Below are 24,770 nucleotides of genomic sequence, written 5' to 3' on the forward strand. Positions count from 1 at the left end.
ACACTCTAATGGGAGTTTAGCATTAGGGTAATGGTTCAAGGAAGGCTAACTGAGGAATGATTAAGCTAAGACATTAAAGCTATATAGGAGTTAAGGAAAGACAATAAATAGAGTTCACTGGATAGAGGGAATAGCATATGTGAAGAGTAAAAATGAGAGGAACAAGAGATTGCTTGAACTAAAAGAAGTTCATTGTAGCCAGAGGTAAGTATCATGAGTAATACTGGTAAGATATGAGGATAGAGCAGTGAATAGGGAACGAAATCATACAGAATCTAGGACACCAGTATAAGGACCTGAGTCATTATCTCAAGATCTGTGGAGTGCCATAAAGTGTTTAAAATAAAGGAGTGACCAAATGAGATTTGAATTTTATGAAATAGAGGCACAGTGGTGTGCTGGAGCCAGCCAGTAAAGGCTTGCAAAAACCAATTGTTAAATTTTCAGGAATTTTGTGAGTCACTTGTTAAAACAGCCATATTAACAGTTAAGTTATATAACACAATTAAGTTGTGATAGAACAAAGGTAATAAGTACTCAAACTTCATCATTTACTACTTATTTTTCCATTTTACTACTATCTGTGCTTTTGAGGTTATTTATACCCCTTGTATCTGTATGGTGGAAATACAATATAATAGTGTTCTACTGCACATTTCTTCCCAACTAAGTGTTCAGTAATGTTAACGTTGGTAGCTTGAAAGGAGCCATGATGGGAGGATTTACATCACATAAGTTGTCAAACTACAAATCAGGGCTGGATTTATTTTTTTGTTGATTATCTAGACCAGATGTTGGCAGACTGTAGCCTATAGCCCAAATCTGTCTGGTTGCCTATTTTTGGAAGTAAAGTTGTTTTTTTTTTTCATTTTTAAAAAAATTTTATTGTGTTAATCACCATACATTACATCTTTAGTTTTTGATGTAGTGTTCCATGATTGTTTGCGTATAACACCCAGTGCTCCATTCGATACGTGCCCTCTTTAATACCCATCACCAGGCTAGCCCAACCCCCCACCCCCCTCCCTTCTAGAACCCTCAGTTTGTTTCTCAGAGTCCGTAGTCTCTCATGGTTCGTCTCCCCCTCCAATTTCCCCCCTTCATTTTACCCTTCCTAGTATCTTCTTTTTTTTAAACATATAATGTATTATTTGTTTCAGAGGTAGGTACAGGTCTGTGATTCAACAGTCTTACAAATCAGAGAAAGACATGTATCATATGATCTCACTGATATGAGGAATTCTTAATCTCAGGAAACAAACTGAGGGTTGCTGGAGTGGTGGAAGTAAAGTTTTATTGGAATATAGCCTTGCCTGTTTGTTTATGTATTGTCCGTGGCCACTTTCACACTGCAGTGGTGGCAGGTAGAATACTTACGATACATTGTATGGCCCACAAGGCTAAAATATTTACTCTCTGGCCTTTTAAGGAAAAGCTTGATTTTTACCTGTGCTTGATTTTTAATGCAGATTAAACTTTAAAAGTGTGTTGTATCTTCAGCCTATACATTATGAATAGCACAAAATTTTTAAGGAAATTTTCTTTCAGTATTTAATTACTATTACCAGAATCAACAAAAAACTTGCTCACATTATTAACAAATGAGTGAAATTCTAACATAAGTTGTCTTTGTTTCACTTTCATCTTTTAACAAAAATATTCAATCAACATTTATATCAAAACTTCACTTTTTCCCCAGTTTCAACCATGGCTTATGGATACAGTAGTTTAGAAAAAAATCAGTGAAAGCATTCTGTGAGAATATAGCGACTACACAGAATGGGCAATGAGTATTATATATCTTATTATCTATATGTTGTGTTCTGTATATCCTCTATATCGGTTTATGTTAAAAAATATAATAAACTTATGCATGAACACATATGTGTACACACACACGAACTCTCACACACACACACACACACCCCCCCTAGGAGAAAGCTGATTGCTAGACTTTTTTTTTTTAAGATTTTATTTATTTACTTGATGGGGGTGAGGCACAAGCAGGGGGAGCAGCAGGCTCCCCACTAAGCAGGGAGTCTGACATGGGGCTTAGTCGCAGGACCCTGGGATCATGACTTGCGCTGAAGGCAGATGCTTAACCACTGAGCCACCCAGGTGCCCCTGATTATTAGACATTTACTAGCACAGCACTGGGTACACATGTGGCCATATGCAAATTGGCAAAATATTTAAAGCAGTATTTGCTTAAAGTGAAGCAGCAATATCATATCTGAGATACAAGAATAAGTACAGTTTTTTATTTGGAAGTTTAATTATTAAACTCCTACTAAATTCGTTATTTTTAGAAATTTTGGTATTATAGTACTGTCAGGTGCTAAATTTCTCCTAAGGTCACCATGCTGTACAATTTTGATACAAATGATTGCTAAATTTCAACTGAAGTTAATGGAGGAGAAAAATATTTTTACATACCCTACTTTTCTCTAACATATTTTCTTCATATTTTGTTATTTCTGGTTCAGTATTAATTGGCAAGGATACTGTAGAATACAGTTTTGGGGTTTTTCTTTGTGAAATTTTGAGGTGGTAGAATTAAGTACTATGCTTTTCCTAGGAAGGTTAGAATTATGATATAATCTAATTTCTATTCTCTTTTGTAGTATAATATAAATATTCATTAACATTTATTGCTTCAGAAAGAATATAATTTTTCAAATATTATCTAGCTAATAAACTCTCTTAGTATCCATATTGTCTGTTAATCTGTTGTTTGAAAGTTCTCAATATTTGTTCTTGCATAAAAAATGAGCAGCTTTCACGGTCACCAGTGATTTGAATTGTTTTAGTTAAGTGCATTTTAATTTTAACTTCTTATGCAACATTTATTTATATGAGTGGTGTCTCTTAATGCTTAAAGATGGAATGCTATTCTGTATACTCGGTCTATATATGTTCTGTATATTCGGTCTTCATTTTATATCAAGTTCAGGAAATACTGGCACTTTTTTCTCTCCTTTCATCATAGATCTATTTGTTTTCAAAATTTGAAGCAGGTTCTATTTTTGATATATTACATGGTTTCTTTTTGGTTTGTTTTATTTGCCGCCCTAGAACAAGGAAGAAGTGATGGCTGTGAGACTCCGGGAAGCCGATAGCATAGCTGCTGTGGCTGAATTACAGCAGCACATTGCTGAGCTGGAAATCCAGGTACCATACGAAAATAATAAAGTACACATGAAAATAATGCTATAGTTTCTCTTTCCTTCTGCACCCAAGGACTGATTTATATCTTCGTCCTATTGACCGTGCTTCTATTTTCAACACATATTCATTTCCAAGCCCTTTTTTTGGTGGTAAAATACATACAAAATTGACCATTTTAAAGTGTACAGTTCTGTGACATTAAGTGCATTCACATTGTTGTACAACCAGTCTCCAAAACTCTTTTCATCTTGCAAAACTGAAAGTCTGCTTATTGAACATCTCCTCATGCCCATCTTCCCCAAGCCCCTGGAAACCACCATTCCACTTTTTATCTCTGAATTAGACTACTCTAGGTACCTCATATAAGTAAAATGATATAGTATTTGTCTTTTTTTTTAAGATTTTATTTAATTATTTGTCAGCTAGAGAGAGAGCGTGCACACAAGCAGGGAGAGTGGCAAGCAGAAGGAGAAGCAGACTCCCCGCTGAGCAAGGAGCCCGATGCAGGACTCCATCCCAAGACCCTGGGATCATGACCTGAGCCGAAGGCAGACATTTAACTGACTGAGCCACCCAGGCATCTCTTTTTTTTTTTTTTTTAAGATTTATTTATTCATTCTAGAGAAAGAGAGTGCACAAGTGGGGGGAGGGGCAGAGGGAAAGAGAGAGAGAAAAAGAGGGAAAGCAGACTCCCCACTGAGCAGGGAGCCTGACAGACTGAACCACAGACTAACCCACCTACCCACTGCAGGGCTCAGTCCCAGGACCCCGAGATCATGACCTGAGCCGAAATCAAGTGTTGGCCACTTTAACTGAGCCACGCAGATGCCCCAGTATTTGTCTTTTTATGACTGGCTCTTTTCACTTAGCATAATGTCATTAAGGTTTATCCATGTTGTAATGTGTGAAAAAATTTCCTTCCTTTTTAAGACTGAGTAATATTCCATTGTATGTGTATACCACATTTTGTTTATTTATCCATTGGTAAACACTTGGGTTGCTTCCACCTTTTGGCTATTGTGAATAATGCTGCCGTGAACATAGTTGTACAAATCTCTTTGAATCCCTGCTTTCATTTCTTTGGGATTTACCCAGAAGTGGCATTGATAGATCATATAGTAATTCTGTGTTTAATTATTTGAGGAATTGCTGTTCTATTTTCCATAGCAGCTGCACCATTTTACATTTTTGCTAGCCATTGCACAAGGGCTCTTATTTCTGTCCACGTCCTCTCCAACACTTGTTAATTTTCTGGGTTTTTTGTTGTTATTGTTTGTTTTTTTATAGTAGCCATCCTAATCAGTGTAAAGTAGTAGCTCATTGTGGTTTTGATTCGCATTTCCCTAATGATTAGTGATGTTGACCATCTTTTCATTTGCTTATTTGCTATTTGTATACCTTCTTTATAGAAATATCTATATGAGTCCTTTGCTCATTTTTTTTAAATTTTTTAATTTTTTCTTAATTTTATTTTATTATGTTAGTCACCATACATCATTAGTTTTTGATGTAGTGATACACGGTTCATTGTTTTCTTCGTATAACACCCAGTGCTCCATGCAGTACGTGCCCTTCTTAATACCCATCACCCGGCTAACCCATCCCCCCAACCCCCTCCCCTCTAGAACCCTCAGTTTGTTTCTCAGAGTCCATAGTCTCTCCTGGTTCATCTCTCCCTCCGATTCCCCCCCCCTTCATTTTGCCCTTCCTTCTCCTAATGTCCTCCATGCTATTCCTTATGTTCCACAAATAAGTGAAACCATATGATAATTGACTTTCTCTGCTTGACTTATTTCACTTAGCATAATCTCCTCCAGTCCCATCCATGTTGATGTGAAAGTTGGGTATTCATCCTTTCTGATGGCTGAGTAATAGTCCATTGTATATATGGACCACATCTTCTTTATCCATTCGTCTGTTGAAGGGCATCTCGGCTCTTTCCACAGTTTGGCTATTGCGGACATTGCTGCTATGAACATTGGGGTGCATATGGCCCTTCTTTTCACTACATCTGTGTCTTTGGGGTAAATACCCAGGAGTGCAATTGCTGGGTCATAGGGTAGCTCTATTTTTAATTTTGGGGGGCACCTCCGCACGGTTTTCCAAAGTGGCTGTACCAACTTGCATCCCCATCAACAGTGTAAGAGGGTTCCTCTTTCTCCACAACCTCTCCAACATTTGTTGTTTCTTGCCTTGTCAATTTTTGCCATTCTAACTGGTGTAAGGAGGTATCTCAGTGTGGTTTTGATTTGAATTTCCCTCATGGCTAATGATGATGAATGTTTTTTCATGTGTCTGTTAGCCATTTGTATGTCTTCTTTGAAGAAGTGTCTGTTCATGTCTTCTGCCCATTTTTTGACTTGATTATTTGTTTTTTGGGGTGTTGAGTTTGAGAAGTTCTTTATAGATCTTGGATACCAGCCCTTTATCTGTAGTGTCATTTGCAAAAATCTTCTCCCATTCTGTGTGTTGCCTCTTTGTTTTGTTGACTGTTTCCTTTGCTGTGCAGAAGCTTTTTATCTTGATGAAGTCCCAAAAGTTCATTTTTGCTTTTGTTTCACTAGCCTTTGGAGATGAATCTTGAAAGAAGTTGCTGTGGCCGATGTCAAAGAGGTTACTGCCTATGTTCTCCTCTAGGATTTTGATGGATTCCTGTCTCATATTGAGGTCTTTCATCTGTTTTGAGTTTATCTTTGTGTATGGTGTTAGAGAATGGTCGAGTTTCATTCTTCTGTATATAGCTGTCCAATTTTCCCAGCACCATTTATTGAAGAGACTGTCTTTTTTCCATTGCATATTTTTTCCTGCTTTGTCGAAGATTATTTGACCATAGAGTTGAGGGTCCATATCTGGGTTCTCTATTCTGTTCCATTGGTCTATATGTCTGTTTTTGTGCCAGTACCATGCTGTGCTGGTGATCACTGCTTTGTAATACAGCTTGAAATCAGGCAACGTGATGCCCCCAGCTTTGTTTTTCTTTTTCAACGTTCCCTTGGTGTGATTCAGGGTCTTTTCTGATTCCATACAAATTTTAGGGTTGTTTGTTTCAGCACTTTGAAAAATGTCATTGGAATTTTGATCGGGATGGCATTGAAGGTATAGATTGCTCTGGGTAGCATTGACATTTTAACAGTGTTTATTCTTCCGATCCATGTTTGCTCATTTTTTAAATCAGGTTGTTGAGTTGTGAAAGTTCCTTATATATTCTTGATGTCAATCCCTTATCAGATTGATAGTTGGCAAACAGTTTTTGCTGTTTTTTGATGCACAAAAGTTTATATTTTTGTTGAAGTACAACTTAACCTATTTTTCTTTTGTTGCCTCTGCTCTAAGTCCATGTTTGAGTGATAGTTTACCATATTTGTACATTGCCAAAGCAATTTTCAAAAGAAGATTCAAAACTAAACATTTTGTCATTCTATGTCCTATTTCTTATTAATATGGGAAAAATATTATGTTGAAAATCTTATTTCTTTCAAAATGTGTTATATTCTATTCCAAGCCATAATACAGTTTTTGCTGCAACATCTAGAATTTTCTTCCCACTTGAAATATCCTTTGAATTAAATTTCAATTTAAAATCTGGTTAATTTCTAAGACATATATATTATAGCCTCATCTTTTGATCTGGGTTGAAAGTAATCATAACACATATGATTTGTATATGTTTATAAAAAAATAGCCTTTATGTTCTGTTGGTAATATTCCCTGTAAGGTAGCACATATTCAGAAAAACTTCAGACATGAATTGACTGCATGACATATTTGTAATCAGCAATTTAAATCATGCTATCATATGCAATTCTAGTTTAAGCCTGTAGTTTTCTAACATCAAGAAAATTATGAAATTTTGCTACATTTCTTTACATGTTAGTCACAAACAGCAAGATTTATATTATTGTTTTTATTTATTCTGAAATACTTATTAAAGTGAAGAGCCTGATCTGCTGCATGTTTTGTTTAAAGTGAAATATAACATGTTAATATTGTTTCTGAAAATAGAAAATGCATGAAATTTTTACTATCAGGAATATGTTGGCATCAAGTGGCTCCTGATTAAATAATCACTGGAATCCTAATTGCTAAATTCATTGGTATTTTTTCGGTCTTTATCATGCTTGAGTTTATCTCATTTGTCATTGTTGGCCAGTCATCCTCTTTATGTTCTCTCCTCCCATAGCTTTCCCAGCACCACTCACTTTTGCCTCTCTTCTTTCTTGTTTATTGTTTTAGTCTTATCATTTCTGAATGTTTGTATTCCTCTGAGAATCCCAAGTTTTTGGCTTTTTAAAAGCTGTATTCAAATGAAGGGTCTCACTTACATGGCTTTAGGAGGCATCTGTACAACAACAGATCCTAATGTAACTCTAGCCCTTGCATGTTTCCGCAACCAATAATTTTTAAACCTTTTTAAAAATTATTTTTAAAATTATTAGCACAATATACCAAGAAGTTCATAATAACAGAGCTACATTATAATATGGGTAAACACATTACCCATATAATCATGGCTCAGGTCAAGATACAGAATGTGCCTGTACCCAGAAGTCTACCCAATCACACCTGACTCCCTTGTCCTGAGTTTTGTGGTAGTCATTCCTTTGCTTTTCCTTATAATTGTGTCATCTTCGTTTGCCTCTCTGATCTGTACAGTTTAGTTTTCCCTGTTTCTGAACTTTGAATAGAGCGTTCTTGAATATCTTTGTCTCTTCTTTCTTTTGTTCAACGTTATTTTAGTAAGAGTAATCATTTTTATTGTTGTACATATTCCATTTTATGAATATATCACAATGTATCTATCCACTCTAATATTATTGGTCATTTGGGAGTTTGTGGATTGGGACTGTTTTGAACAGTGCTGTGGTTATGAGCAATCTTGTGCACTATACTGACCATGTGTACATGTTTCTCTAGCGTGGAATGTTTGTGTCATAGAGCATGCAAATCTTCAACTTTATTTTCCAAAGTGCTTGTACCAGTTTAAACTCCCAAGAGCAGCATATGAAAGTTCTTGCTTGTTCCATAGCCTCCTCAACACTTAGTGGTGTCAGATGTTTTAACTTGTGCCATTCTGGTAGGTATGCAGTGATACTTCAGTGTGGCTTTAATTTCCATTTGCTGATTACTAATGAGGCTGGCCATTTGGATTTCCTCTTTTGTAAAGGTCTGCTAAAGTCTCTTTGTATGTATTTTTCTATTAGGTTTTTTCTTTTTCTTTGGATGTGTAGTTCTTTATTTATTGATGTTATGTTTTACACATACCGCTTTCCACTCTGACTTGTCTTTTGTTGTTTTTAAACTTACTGTGTCTTTTGATGAGTAGACCAGTAGTTTTAATGACAATAAACCACTCCACCTGAAGTTTCACAGGCACTTCACATTCAACATGTTTAAAATTATGTGTTCCTAGGGGCGCCTGGGTGGCTCAGTCAGTTAAGTGTCTGCCTTCGGCTCAGGTCATGATCCCAGGGTCTTGGGATCGAGCCCCACATCGGGCTCCTTGCTCAGTGAGACGCCTGCTTCTCCCCTGCTTGCTGCTCCCCCTGCTTGTGCTTGCTCTCTCCGGCTCTCCCCCTCTCTCTCTGTATCAAATAAATAAAAAATCTTTAAAATAAAATTATGTGTTCCTATTTCATCCAAAATTTTTTTTCTTTTTGTATCTCTAGTCTTGATCAGTGGTGTCATCTCTTAATGGATTATTCAACCTAGTAGGAACTTCACTTAAGCCTTTCTTAACCCTCTACATCAAGGCTATATAGAGAGAGTATGTAAACTTTCAACTTTACTAGATAATACCAAATTCTTTTACAAAGTGCTTGTGCTAGTTAACATTACCAGCATTTTACCTTCTCACCTACTCTTGTAGTTTTGCTTTCAGATAATTTTTAATAACTCATAAAGACTGAAGTATCTTGCCCAACTCCTCAGTTGGGCACAGTTTGGGACTTCAAAAGAGAAAAGTACTGAATAAATCTAAAACTAAATCAAAGGTAATTTTAATTTCAGAAACTTTTCTTTTAATCTCTCTTAGCCTTTCTATTCTCCGGGCCATTCCCTGAATTCTTCTGTCCCCAGCCTTACCTGAACTATTGCAGTAACTTCCTAGTCAGTTCTCTCTTCTCCAGCCTCAGCTCTTCCACAGAGCTATCTGAGTTAGCTTTGTGAAAAATAAAAACTTTTACTGACTGCCTTTTACTAGCAAATCATATCAAAATTCCTTAGCATAAAATGCTTACCTTTTCATTGTTGCCCAAACCTGCATTTCCCATCTCATCTCTCAGCATTATCTCCTCATCCTCCCTCCCTACCCCTTACCACACACACACACACACAACACACACTTTTCAGAATTTGCACATTCTCTCAAAATTCTGTACCATTCTACAAGCCACTGTGTCTTCCTAAATTGTGTTTCTCTGTACCCCCTAGTCCTCTGCTTTTAAAGTATTTGTTCTTGCTGAGTTGTGCTTGGCTAGCTTGCTATTAATACATTTAGTAAATGTGTTTTCAGTAAACATCTTGATGATTCACCTTTCATTCATTTACTTATTACATGCAGATCCAGAATAGATCCATAATAGATCTCTTGCTAAAATCTGAAACTCCTTTCTCAATTATAAGAATAATACATTTTAGGTTATTCTTAGTTATGAAAATATTTTAGATCCTTTGCAAGTTCCACTAGGGGGAGAACTCTGTCAAATATTTTGTACTTCAATCTCTTCAGATCAACTCTTCCAATTAATGTTACTCTCTTTTGAATAAATTTTTTTCCTATAAACCAATTTTTCTCAAACTCTTCATTTAATAAATCATGTTATTATGTAATCTATTGATATAATTAAGACCTGCTTTTTAAAGTATTTATGAAAAGTATACTTTTATAAGTGTCATATTTAGATAAGGAAATACATTAGATGAACAAATACTCATTTTTATAAACACTAGCATTCAGTGGTAGATACACTTGTGAGACTAAAGTTTATTAAATTTGATTTCAAAGATTCTTTAGTCATCTTGAAACGTTCGGTCTGATTTAAAGTTTATAATCTTTCCCTATGTTATTATTTGAGATATCTGCATCTGTAATATACTTAAGATTTTTATAATAATGCTTTTCCCCCTTGTCTTTGGAGGAGCTGTTTTATATTAGTGTCTCATAGTGAATTTAGCCTTTTGTAAGTGTAGCAATTTTCAAATTTTAGCCATTTTCTTAGAACTGTTTGAGAAAGTTATTAGCTAGGTTTCCTCCTTCTCAAAGAGAATGCCACTTTACAGATGGATTTTAGTCACCATTCTATTATAATGCTTGTCTCGAGCAGATACACACCTATAAAATTAAGAGGTTAAACTCTAAGGTTTCATTAAATATAAAAATTATACCATGTATATCATTTTAATATCTTTTGACCATTCAGAGTTGCCATTATGAATTTTAAATACTATATAATCCTTTCATTTCATTCAGATCTTTATGATTTTATTAGATAAAGCTCCTTTGGCCAAATTTCTATTCAAAATAATACTACTATTCAAATCACTGTGCTCTTCTGCCACTTCACGTTTGATCAAAACAATTATTTCTTGCCATAAAATATACATTTCTTGTTATTCTTGCTGTCCACATTCTCCACCATAGTGGAAGCTCAGTGAGAGGAATTTTTGGCCAGACATTCAATTGCTGTATTCCTCAGCGCTTGGTATATAATGCTTGGTACATAATCATCACTCAATTATTTGTATTAGATGTTAAATTAATACAATAATTCGCTCATCTGCTGTTTCTGCAAGTGATTTTTACTGTATATACTTTGAGTATTCAAATTTTTAAAATTCAGAGATTATCACTGTATTCACAAATGCATCAATTTGCATACACTTTTTATCATTAGGTCACTGATGAGGATGATAGAATGATTTCAGACTCTGTCTAAATGCATTTATCATCTTACATAAGGAGTGACTGAATGCGGGTCTCTTCTTTGAAAGGTTGTTGAATAGAATTTAAAACTCTGAAAATTCATGTATGTTTATTGTTGGTGTCAATGGCTTCAGTTACATCTGAGGTGATACAAGTTGTTACCTTTTAAGGGAGAATTTTTGTTTTTTTCTTCCTATCAGCCCATATACTTTACTAGCTGATTTTCTGGCTTCGTTGTTTAAGTAGCTGCAAAATTAAATATGATAGAACCTGATCAGAATAAAAAGCTTCAAGAAATTTAATTATTATTAAGAGCAAGAGAATTTTAAATCCTAAATGACTCTGTGGTCACAACTTTTTGTCTTTTTGTTTTCTTATAATTGCTAGAGATACTGTATTTGTTAAGAATTTAAGATCTTGAAGTCAAACTACTTACTAAGTATCTTTGACAAGTTACTTAACCTATCTTTTTATTTATTCATTCAGAACTAAGGATCTGAAAGTTTTCTGCTTTAGAATTGTTGGTATTAAATGAGAAAGCATTTGTAAGTCATGCAGATTTGGGGAAAGAATTCTCTGCTAAGGAACTAGTAAGGGCAAAGAGCCTAAGGCCAGGAGCTTGTCTGAGTAGAGTCCCTGCGTGAAGTAAGAGGGGAAGTAGAGGAAGTCTGTGAGGTAAATAGGGCAGATTATGTAGGGCCTAAGAACTTTGGCCTTTGTCTGAGTAAAATGGAAAGTCATTAGAGGGTTTTGAGCATAGGAGTGATCAATTAGTAGACATTTAACCTATTAAAAAAATTTAATTGAACTTGATTCAGGAAAAAAAATGCTTTTAAGAGTAATTCATAGTATTTAGGACGGAGGAAATGGTGGTTAAAAAGTATTTCCTCCTCTTAGTGGAATTTTCCACCTTTATTCTATTGATCCAAATGTTATTTATTAGTCCAGGGCTTTATTTTTATATTCACACTAAATAAAACTTGCTCCACTTTGCTGGTGGTGGAACAAAACACAGAAAAGTTAATTTTTGCTCAGGTGATTGAAGAAAATAGGTGGGAATTAAACTCAAGCTCTCTGATATTTAACCTGGAATTAAGTTTGTATTTTGGTTATTATAAAGATAAGCATATTAATTTGTCATAACCATATTAAAAACTTCTGTGGGTCAAGCACATCTATAAAATTAATGCTGCTTTGTTATAAGTAATGGAAAATTTTTAATTTAAAACAGGGTAGTTCTACTCAAATCCAACTTTTTTTTCTTTTCCTGGTACCCAGTAACATTTACCCACTTTCGTTAGTTTGCCCAGCAAATAACCTCTAGGGATGCCTCAGATGGGCAATACCCCAACCACTCTTGGCTTAAGAAACACCCACTCAAAATTCTGTTCTGACCTAAAATGAGTGAGTTAGGTTTAAATCAGTGTGCCCAGATCAGTATGCCATTTTGGCAGAGATGGAGAGGAAGTGATAAAATCTTTATCACTGAATTTTAAAATACATGTTTTATAATAATGTTAAATTGCAGTGACATTACTAAATAATGGAGTTTATCATAAAGCTTTGTGATCAGTTTGTGCTTTTCAATTTCCTGAGCTAATTTGTTAATAGTTTCACAACAGGTGGTAGTTTATATGCCAACTCTTGGCTAACAAACTTCTTTTTGGAAGATTTCTTTTCCCCCTTGAAGTACAATGGTTTCCGTTTTGAGCAACTTACTCGAATACTAAAGTATTTTTCATTTTTCTTAAATGATTTTCTCAAAATTTTAAGCATTTTTAAATTTAAAAAATGGCTACTCTGTAATTTTATCTAGTTTTAACAGTAGTTCTCAACAGAAGAAGTTAGGTATGTAAGATATTTTATTCAGCTTGCTATGTAGTCATTAAGGATGATAAAATTCAGTGAAAACTTTATTTACTTAAGTGCTTAGATTCTTTGGTATCCAAATTTAGTATGCAGTTAAATATAAAGAAATTAGGTACCTAGAGGTTTTTAAGGTATTGCTGTATTTAGAAATGAAGAATATCATTCAGATACCCAAGATGAGCTCATAGTAGCATCTGAAGAATTAGTGAAGGAGGATTAGACCCTTAAATACCATAATATCAGCAATCTCTTGGTGTTAATAAAAGTTAATTGATGTACACCTAGCATGTACATCTTGGTTTCTCATACCATTCTCTAATGAAGGAAACCAAGGCTCCTCAGAGAAATAACTGATTCCACAACTGGGATAGGAAATATAGTAAGGACAAAGATGAGCCCAGACACCTTGTAATACTAGAGAAAGGAAGGGCTTAAAAACAAAACAAAGCCCCACATTAAAGGGGCAGAAGAACCAACAGAAAGAGTTCCTGATGGCCAACGGTAGAACAAATGAGGAAAAAATGTTTAAAGTCATAGTAGATTTTAACTCACGGTATAAAATAAATACCCATGAGTTCACTGATATAAATAATGATTAAATAAATTAATAAGTGGGGAAGAAGAGATAAATCTCTATGCAGAAGAATTCCAAATAATTGTAGATATTCTATTCCTGAGGAGAGGAAGAAGTCCTTTTCCATAAGTATGGACTCTGCACAATGACTTCCCTCCAAGGGTACAGTATGGAAAGGGCAGGAAAGAAAAGAGTAACTTTACAGTGGAGAAACTTGACAGACACTGCCTCACACAGATAATCAAGGTCAATCAGTAGTTATCAATCATATTGATAGTATGTACTATGGTGTGATGAAAATGGTAGTTCTGTAGTCTTCCAGTAACCCTTAAACCCCAATCTTAACATGAGAAGAAATATCTGACAATTTTTGATGGTGGGGCATTCTACAAAATACTTAACCAGCGCTCCTCAGAGCTCATCAAAAACAAGTAAAGTCTGAGAAACTATCACAGCCAAGAGGAACCTAAGGAGACGTGATAGCAGAATGTAATGTAATATGGTAGTCTACATAATAGGATCCTGGGACAGAAGAAGGACATTAGCTTAAAAACAAACAAAAAAACTAAGGAAATTTGAATTAACTTTAGACTTTGGTTAGTAATAAGGTATCAATATTAATTCATTAATTGTAACAAATTTACCATACTAATGGAAGATGTTATTAATAGGAGAAATTGAGTGCAAGAAGTATATGGGAACTCTCTGTCTTCTCATTTTTTCTGTAAATCCAAAGCTGTTCTATAAAAAGTCTGTTGTAAAAAATAGTTTATGTAATTTCATGGTTTTTAGGGACCCCTGGAATTATACAAATTTAAGTATTTGTCACAAAATTGCTTTGTTTCTAATTAAACTATGATTTAAAGAAATATTTTCTAGCTTTTGGACCTTGTGCAAATGCTGATTTTTCATGTGGGCATGTAGTTGGTCCTATGAGAAAAATCACTTTAAAATGTTTGTGTATTTGTGTGCATATTTCTCTTCTCAAATGGAATTAAATCAGTCTTAGCATTAAAATATTTTTGAATTTATTTTCTCCCTTCCATACTTTTCAGATTACCTTATTATTTTCTTAAAAGTATTTATATGTACTTTTTTTCCTAGTTACTAAACCTTAAAAAATATTCAAACCTTTTTGTCCATGACTTTAAACTACAGGAAACTGTTTTAGAAACTTAGAATGGTACATGATATGAGTATGATTTGTTTTTAGATCTGTCAAATGAGTCACCTTGAAGTCACAGAGAGGCTACCATTTACCACATTTACTATTATGATTAATTTTTCTTAGGGCAAAGTACAAATCAGTAATAACTTACTAAAGCTTAGTGATTGCTATTGATGTTTCAGTAAGGTTATGTTGATTAATCACAGTGATTACTTACCAACTGTCAGGGATTTACTCAAATCATTGGGTTTTCTTCTACTATAGTAATTTCATATGCAGTTATAATTTGCTTAATACATTTTGCTTTAATATATGCATTGAAAATACCAAATTAGGACTTAAAAATTGTCCCCCTGCTGCAAGTTAATATGGTTGCTTCTGTGACCGTTGAACATAGTTTCATAATATAGCCTTGAAAAAAAAGTATTATTTAACCTTAAAAACAGTCAAGATATTGCCTTCTTATGGTCTCTGAAATAGTTTAACTTTTACAAAGAGAGAAAGAGAGCTTGGATATATCTTTACCATAGTCACTCTTTGTGTTACATTTTTCATCTGTGAGTGTAATTTAAAATATTTTTAAAATGTAAGCTTTACACTTGCATTTGAGACTAAGCAACCTGCATTGTGTCATGACCCTTCTAATACCACAAACTTTCTGTAATACTACTCCCAGTGAAAAACCCACATCCTATGTATAACCTTAGATTTATTTTGAAATCTCTATGAAGAGAGCATAGAGAGATTACTAATTGTTTCTGTTATTTCCTTTAAGGGTGTGATGTCTATTTGTAAACCATGTTTTAAGTTTTAATATGTGAGGCTTAAAATGTTAAACTATATTAAGTACTGATTTCCTATTCTAAAGCTATAAAAATGTAATAACTCTAAGTTTCAGTTGAGAATTGGGTGGTATATTAAACATCCGTAGAACATTTCAAGAGAGGAAGAAGCAATAGTACTCCAGTAGCCAATACTTCTGATACCACTGGCCAGGAGAATACTAATAAGCAAATGCAAATTTAATGATAAGCCACTTTTTTTTCTGTTTTATTGCTGTTCTTGTTTTTACTATTTCCTTCCATTTTAGACTTATTTTGTGTTCTTTGTGATACTTCTTAAGATGGATGCCTAAATCCAACATCATTTTTATTATTTAGAAATATTGGTAACTACTCATCAATAGTAGAATTGTTAAGCCATAGTAAATCATACTTGGAATAGTCTCTATCTTTAAGAAAGAATAAAGATCTGCAAGACATATTAAATGAGAAAAACAAATTATAGACAGAATGTAGATCATAATTCCATGTGTGTGTTTTTAAAAGTATATGTGTGTGTATTACTTGTTTTACATATATTTAAATACATTAGAATGTCTGCTGTCATACCTATCAAAGCTGTTGACAATGTTCCCTCTGGGGAGAGTAAAGGGCTTGGTGCAAAAGAGTAAGGGGCAGGAATTCACTTTTTACACTATATGAACTTATTGTAATTTTTTAAACGAATATACATTTAAATAGCTTTTAAGGTAATCATTGCTAGAATGGAGATAAGAATTAGAACTTCCAAATAGTCATAGGAAAATAGCCACAAAGACAACTTGGTCCATCTAGCAAAAGTGCCACGCTTATTCTGTGGCCTTGAAGTCCCTGAGTTTTCTGGCTCTTGCCTACTTTTCTGACTACATTATCATCACACTCCACTTCACGTATTATGCTCTAGCAACACCATCCTTCTTTTCATTTCTTGAACCAAGGTTATTCATTCCTAATTTAAGGCTTTTGCTCTTGCTCTACCCTACATTTGGAACACTATGCTCCCTGAGCTTCCCCTGGTGGTTCCTTCTCATCATTTTTTTTCTTAATTTTATTTTATTATGTTAGTCACCATACATCATTAGTTTTTGATGTAGTGATACACGGTTCATTGTTTTCTTCGTATAACACCCAGTGCTCCATGCAGTACGTGCCCTTCTTAATACCCATCACCCGGCTAACCCATCCCCCCAACCCCCTCCCCTCTAGAACCCTCAGTTTGCTTCTCAGAGTCCATAGTCTCTCCTGGTTCATCTCTCCCTCCGATTCCCCCCCCCTTCATTTTGCCCTTCCTTCTCCTAATGTCCTCCATGCTATTCCTTATGTTCCACAAATAAGTGAAACCATATGATAATTGACTTTCTCTGCTTGACTTATTTCACTTAGCATAATCTCCTCCAGTCCCATCCATGTTGATGTGAAAGTTGGGTATTCATCCTTTCTGATGGCTGAGTAATAGTCCATTGTATATATGGACCACATCTTCTTTATCCATTCGTCTGTTGAAGGGCATCTCGGCTCTTTCCACAGTTTGGCTATTGTGGACATTGCTGCTGTGAGCATTGGGGTGCATATGGCCCTTCTTTTCACTACATCTGTGTCTTTGGGGTAAATACCCAGGAGTGCAATTGCTGGGTCATAGGGTAGCTCTATTTTTAATTTTGGGGGGCACCTCCGCATGGTTTTCCAAAGTGGCTGTACCAACTTGCATCCCCATCAACAGTGTAAGAGGGTTCCTCTTTCTCCACAACCTCTCCAACATTTGTTGTTTCTTGCCTTGTCAATTTTTGCCATTCTAACTGGTGAAAGGTGCTGTCTCAAAATTCAAACCACATTGAGATACCGTCTCATCATTTTTATCTCAACTTAGAAGTCACCCACTCATAGGGATTTTCCCTGACCACCTTTGTAAAATTGGTCCCTCACACTGTTACTCTCTATTTTATTATCATGTTTTATATTATTTATGACTCTTGTCAGGGCCTTTAATTATCTTCACCTTAAGAATTAATTCACTCCTCCATAGAATATATTAGAACCTGTTTATCTTATTTACTGCAGTATGCCTTTTGGCTGGCATATAACAGGTACTCAAAAAATAATTGCAGGATGAATTTTAGGGGGCAGAAAACAGTCATGTATAAGGGAGTTTGATATTCTATGCCATAAGAGGTAGTAGAATGTTCTAAGGACTGTATATGTAAAGATTTAATTTATTTAAATAAATGCTGCCACAGAAGTAGATTGAAATTGATCCTATAATTTCCTATCCAACCATCTAACAAAATAGTAAATAATAGGGTTTTGTTTTTTTTTTTTAAAGGCAAATACTTTTCTACTAAAAGCAGCCTGAGAGGAAAAGGAGCAAAACTTAGTGCGATAAACTTTAAACATGACAGCTAAGGAAAGAAATAGACTAGACTAGAGCAAAGAGGCCTAGCAGGGCTTGGCTTCTAACCTCAACTGTCTCCTTCTCCTATCCTACTCACCAAGCTATATAGGTAAGTCAGCAAAATCCCCAGAGGAATCAATTCATCATATCCCAAATGTGGAGAGAAAGAAAATGAGTATTTTCTGACTGAAGAATTGAAAAAATTTCTGGAAGGAAAAACCTAGTCAAAGATTAAAAAGTGAACATCTGAATTTTAACTTAAGTGAAGACCTTGGGGACAACACACTGAATTTGGGGGACTATATGAATCCTAAACCCAGGTTTTGACATATATCCCCCCAGTTAGGTAATACAGATATTTAATAAAATCTTCGAAGAATAAACAGAGCCCTTGTTTAGCCAGGTTCTTCCCTTCCCTTTGCTATCCCTCAGGCTATAGAAAAGTCAGAACAAACTTGAGCTTGGAGGGCAAAGAAAATAGATTTTAAATGTGGTGGAAGGGGAGTTAATAAGTAACCCATATTCTTAAAGCATTAGGAATATCTGGGCACTCACCTAGCTATGAAGAGAAGAAATGGCAAGGCAACTTGGTTTATATTATTATAGTGGAGAAAGAGAAAAATACCATTCAAAAAAGATCCTAGCTAAGAAGAAAGGTAAATCAAGGTTAAGAAAGGAATTACAATTGCTTCTCACTATAAAACAAACATGAATTCAATAAAATTAAGAAATCAAAAGATAAAATGATTTAAAAAAATGAGGTAAGAATTAAGATTGTACTGCTAAGGAAACAAATTGAAACCCAGTACATCATTGCAGAAACAACAAAAGAATAGTCTATTCAGTAAACAATGCTGAAAAGTGGAATACTGGCATAGAAGAAAAGCTTGAGATAGTCATAGTGAATGCAGGGATTAAGAATGTAAAACAAGTATTTCCTAGCAGGTATGGATGAAAGATAGGTAATCTAACACTAAAGATAACTGGTGTCCCACAACAAATGGAAAGAAGATATATTCAAAAATATGAACAATTCCACATATGAGTAAAATCGTGGTACTTGTTTTTCCTTGACTGACTTATTTTATTTAGCATTATACTCTTTAGGTCCATTGTGTCGTTGTAAATGGCAGGCTCTCATTCTTTTTTTATGACTAATATTCTATTGGGTATATATACCACATGATTTCTTGCATATGTGGAATTTTTTTTTTTAAGATTTTATTTATTTGAGAGAGAGAATGAGAGAGAGCGAGTACATGAGAGGGGGTAGGGTCAGAGGGAGAAGCAGACTCCCTGCCGAGCAGGGCCTGATGTGGGACTCGATCCAGGGACTCCAGGATCATGACCTGAGCCGAAGGCAGTCGCTTAACCAACTGAGCCACCCAGGCGCCCGCATATGTGGAATTTAAGAGCAAAACAGGGGCACCTGGCTGGCTCAGTCAGAAGAGTGTGCAACCCTTGATCTTGGGGTCATAAATTCAAGCCCTATGTTGGGTGTAGAGATTATGTAAATAAATAAATAAACCAAAGAAAGAAAAAAGAGACAAAAAAACCCAGACTTAAATACAGAGAGCAAACTGGTAGTTACCAGTGGGGAGATAGGTGGGGGAATGGATGAAATAAAGAGGATTAACTTCATGAGCACTGAGTAATATATAGACTTGTTGAATCACTGTATTATACACCTGAAACTAATACAACACTGTTTGCTAATTACACTTCAACTAAAAAAATATATAAATAAGAAGTAGTCCTTAAAATTCAGAAAGATCCAAATATACAAATCAAAAGAATACCCTGTGTTCTAGGAAAATTTGACACAGAATACTGCATAAACACTTAAAGCAGATTATGCACAAAGTTGTATGGGCAGATTAAGACTTCTTATCCAGAGTTCTCACAGCATAGTCAATGCCAGAAACCAATGGAGCAGTGGCTATGCTGCACTCCAGTAAGATAGGCACGAGCCACATAATGGTGCTTTAAATTTAAATTGATTTAAATTAAACAAAATTAAAATCAGTCCCTCAGCCATACTAGCTCAGTAGCCTCATGTTTGGGCATTTATTTGGGCAATTAGGATTGCAATTCAAGGTATACAGATTTAGATGGAAACCTGACTCATGTTCCTTGTATTTTCTATCAATTTCAGCTAAAATTCAAGATTTAATATTCATCTTTATATTTTTCCTTTGTGTGAATTATTTAAGGTAAACATGTATAATTTTACAGAAACAATTATTTCCCTTTTTTAAAAAAGCTGGCTATATGTATTCCAGGATGTTAACATTGATCATTAAAATTGTTTTTCTCTACTTTTTTCCCCTCAGGCCTTTAAATTCCTCTATATAACAGGTGAACTCCAAATCATAAGCTAAAGGTGATGAATGTTTGATGGAGGAGCATATGCAGGGGAAAAAATGACTCAATAACTATTATTCACAGCCAGGCCAAACCATCTTGTTGAAATTGTTGAGAGGAAATTAATTTTATAGTATGAGTTAATAATCTCAAATGTATAAAATATTATTGATACTATCTTTATATGGGCTGTCTTTGATTTTATACCTTGTTCTCCCTTGACTTCATATGGGAAGGAGTTACTGAATTGATAAATAATTGTAATTTGGTTTTTCATGCTGGCCTTCTCCTATACTTGATAAAAATGGCTGGCTCCCTATCAAATTCCAGGACTATAATAATCTAATAAGTTGATAAAACTTCTTGTTGACAAAGTCAGCTCTTTATGTTTCTTTTAAACAAATGAGAAAAGAAATATGTAGTCAAGAATACTCTATCCAGCAAGGCTGTCATTCAGAATAGAAAGAGATAAAGACTTTCCCAGACAAACAAAAACTAAAGCAGTTCATGACCAGTAAACCAGCCCTGCAAGAAATATTAAAGGGGACTCTTTGGGGAAAAAAAAGACCAAAAGCAATAAAAACTAGAAAGGAACAGAGAACATCACCAGAAACACCAGCATTAACAATGGCACTAAATTCATATCTAACAATAGTCACTGTGAATACAATGAAATATTACTCAGCCATCAAAAAAGAAAAAGAAATCTTGCCATTTGCAACAACGTAGATGAAGCTAAAGTGTATTATGTTAAGTGAAATAAGTCAGAGAAAGACAAATACCATATGATTTCACTCATACGTAGAATTTAAGAAACAGAATGGATGAACATATGGGAAGGAAAAAGAGGGAAGCAAACCATGAGACTCTTAATGATAGAGAACAAACAGGGTTGATGGAGGAAGGTAGGTTGGGGATGGGTTAAATGGGTGATGGGCATTAAGGAGGGCTCTTGTTATGATGAGCACTGGGTGTTATATGTAAGTGATGAATCATTTCATAAATTATACACCTGAAGCCAGTATAGCACTATATGTTAACTAACTGGAATTTAAATAAATTTGGGGGGAAAAATGAGAGAAGAGCATGTTTTATCAGTGAGATGAATATATAGGAAGCTGTCTAGTCATCTGATGCTAAGGAAGACATGACAAACTTTGACAGCTAAGGATTGTACTCCCCAACTTTGGCTTACTATCACTCTTTATGGAGGGTCCAGGAAAAGATACATGAATCAAACATAAAATTATCAACACAATTTTTAGAAAAACAATTCTAACACATATCCTGCTGTGGTTTGTCTCACAAATATGGAAGTAAGAGTGAAACCTGATTTCTACCCCTGGCTTTTTCCATGTGATCCTTGATAAGTTAGCTACTGAGTCTGTTTAGTCCTCTAGTGCTATTGGATCTAGGCCACACTTAGGTCAAGCCACCTGTGAGGATAATGCACAGGTACAGGGGCCATGCCAAAAAAGAGGACAGCTTATTAATTTATCAATCTGGGGAAAATCCTGCTAAGAGAAAGAAGTGGTGATAAGAATCCAGAGTATGGGGCGCCTGGGTGGCTCAGTTGGTTAAGCGACTGCCTTCGGCTCAGGTCATGATCCTAGAGTCCCTGGATCGAGTCCCGCATCGGGCTCCCTGCTCGGCAGGGAGCCTGCTTCTCCCTCTGACCCTCCCCCCTCTCATGTGCTCTCTGTCTCTCTCATTCTCTGTCTCAAATAAATAAATAAAATCTTTAAAAAAAAAAAAAAAAGAATCCAGAGTATGAAAATAATAGGTCTAGAGCATAATGGTCTTTAAGCTAACAGAAGAGGATCTCGAGAAATAACAATGCTGGGTCGTAGAATGACAGGCAAGAAGATGAAATAATGTTTGCTTAGATTTAGAAAGGCTTTTTGAAACTAATTCTTCAAAAGTCTCAGTATCCCAAGTCTCTCAGTATCATCTCACTGATGAAAACACTCCCAGTGTTTATCGTTAGTGAACAGGATATCATCATATATCCTTTCCTCATAAGCAAAAGAGCAAGATAAAAGCTGCTTTATACTGCCCAAGAGCACCTATTTGGTATTTAACTTTGTGGTATTAAAAACAAAAACAAAACACAAAGCCAAGAAACAAAAGCAGAGATGAATCTTTCACTGAGATGATAAACCCTCATGACATGGAATATGAGGATATTAAAATATGACAGTTACAGCCATCCAGAAGATGAATCACATTTTTTTCAGCTACAGTATTCTCCAGCTGTGAGCACTGTCTCACTGAGCAAGGTGAAGCTTACTAAGTGGCTGTTTGATGCTTTCCTTTTATAACAAGTCCTCTCTTTCTTAGTGATTTCTTTGTGACTAACCCTGTGCTTTTCCCAGAATTTAAAGTCATCTACCTACAACATAGAATATTTTCACAGAGACAAAAAAGCTAAAGGGCTTTTGTGTATTTAAAGTGATGTGGGGGCACCTGGGTGGCTCAGTCGTTGGGTGTCTGCCTTCGGCTTGGGTCATGATCTCAGGGTCCTGGGATCAAGCCCCGCATGGGGCCCTCTGCTCAGTGGGGAGCCTGCTTCTCCCTCTCCTTCCCACTCATGTTCTCTCTCGCTATCTCTGTCTCTCACTCTCAAATAAATAAAATCTTTAAAAAAAAAAATAAAGTGATGTGAAGTATGGAGAGAGTTCTTTGGATCTCATAGGGATTGAAGAGTTAAACTCACAGGTTAGTCTCTTAATAAGAGGCAAAAAATATAACTACTAATATTTATTATGTTTCTTTTTTATCAAATATCTATAAATAATATAATAAGTGTTTACTGATATAATATATAAAATGCAGTCTTCTAGTGCTGTTCCTGTATATTAGTCTTTGGCTTCAGATATTTAAGTTTCTGTGCCCTTGTCGTCTATGCTTCCTCCCTTAACCAGCCATTAAATATACACTATATTAGTTTTATCCTGCTGCCTATTTGGTTTGAAAAAAAGGAATAAAAACAGAACTGTACTTGGAGTTTTGTTGGAATGGGAAATTTTTGTATTTTACCTTGCATAATACAGTCTCTAGACTTGGACTCTTAAAAATATTAACTAAGTCATGACAAAAAAAGCAGAGGGACTATTACAGATTAAAAGAGGGTAAAGAGCTATAGTAACCAAATGTAACCATAAACCTTGGTTTGATTCTGGACAGTAATAATCCATTTGGGGCCCCTTTAAGGGAATTTAAAGAGCTACATATTCAATGATACTGTGGAATTAAACTATTATTTAAAAAAAAAAAAGGTATTATTTATTTATTTGACAGAGACAGAGATAGCGAGAGCAGGAACACAAGCAAGGGGAGTGGGAGAGGGAGAAGCAGGCTTCCCGCCAAGCAGGGAGCCCGATGTGGGACTCGATCCCAGGACGCTGGGATCATGACCTGAGCTGAAGGCAGACGCTTAACGACTGAGCCACCCAGGCGCCCTAAACTATTACTTTAAGTGTGATAATGGCATTTAGTTATGTGGGACAGTTCCTTTTTCTTAGGAAATGCATGCTGAAATATATAGTAGTGAAATGTCATATCTGCATTTTACATTCAAATGGTTCAGAAGATATCTATACATATAAAGAGAAAGAATGAAAGCAAATGTGACAAAATAGTAATCAGTGAATATAGCTGAAGGGTATAAGGGTATCGTACTATTTCAACTCCTATGTAGACATGAAAATTCTGAAAACTGAAAAGCTAGAAGCAACTTTAGCAGGATGTAAATAATAGACTAGGTGCTTTTATGTTTTGTGTTTTCAACTACCTCAAATATGCATCTAGTACATTAACTGGGTATTAACTGGTTAAATTCTCTCTAAGAAAACCCAAAAACTTCTAAGCAAATTATCCCGTCGCACAGAGTATTAAAAAGCCAGTGGCTTGAAACACAGCTTTTAAAATCTGCTATCTTCCTGTCTCTAAGGAAGTGTCCTTCCTGTGGCAAGATAGGGTAAGTTATAACCAGCATTAAAAACATAGATAAAGAAATAAACACGAATGGACTCTTAGACATACCTATTATAATTTCACTTAAAAATTGAGGCTTAATTTGTAGTTTAAACAAACCTGAGCCCCTGCCTCCTCTTCTCTCACCTCCACAATATTTTTTAATATTATACGCTTTTTCTTCTGAACAGTTGTTCAAGGCAAGTTAACATCATACTCATCTCAGTTTTGTTGCAATATGACACATGAAAAACATGCTGCTTAGAGCTATAGAAAAAACGTTTCACATTTTTACTTAATTCTTCTAGCTCGATGCACCAGCACATTTAATTATTCAACTTTTTAAAGAGTATGTTGGAGTACAGTAGATGTAGGTGATGATATTTCTGATTAAAATGTCCACTTCCTACTGTGACTGTATACACATTGCACAAATAAATACTCACTTTTTTCCCGCTGACTATAGCATGTACTGATTTTCCAATCAACAGAATATGTGACACATCTTGGGCACATTCCAT

At 35.2% G+C, this 24,770-nt stretch overlaps 1 protein-coding gene across 7 annotated transcripts in view; it reads left to right on the forward strand.

The window, feature by feature from the left end:
• EVI5 (ecotropic viral integration site 5) overlaps positions 1-24,770 on the forward strand; it is a 201,250-nt gene that overhangs the window by 136,361 nt on the left and 40,119 nt on the right. For all 7 annotated transcript variants that reach the window (XM_064588815.1, XM_064588816.1, XM_054512745.2 and 4 more), the window contains one exon: positions 3,076-3,171. In XM_064588815.1, coding sequence (XP_064444885.1) covers positions 3,076-3,171 — 96 coding nt within the window. The remainder of the gene's footprint in view (positions 1-3,075; positions 3,172-24,770) is intronic.

The sequence above is a fragment of the Mirounga angustirostris genome, unplaced genomic scaffold, assembly GCF_029215605.1.
Source record: "Mirounga angustirostris isolate CCGP_5_RB_7025 unplaced genomic scaffold, mMirAng1.0.hap1 SCAF_4, whole genome shotgun sequence".
NCBI lineage: Eukaryota > Metazoa > Chordata > Mammalia > Carnivora > Phocidae > Mirounga > Mirounga angustirostris.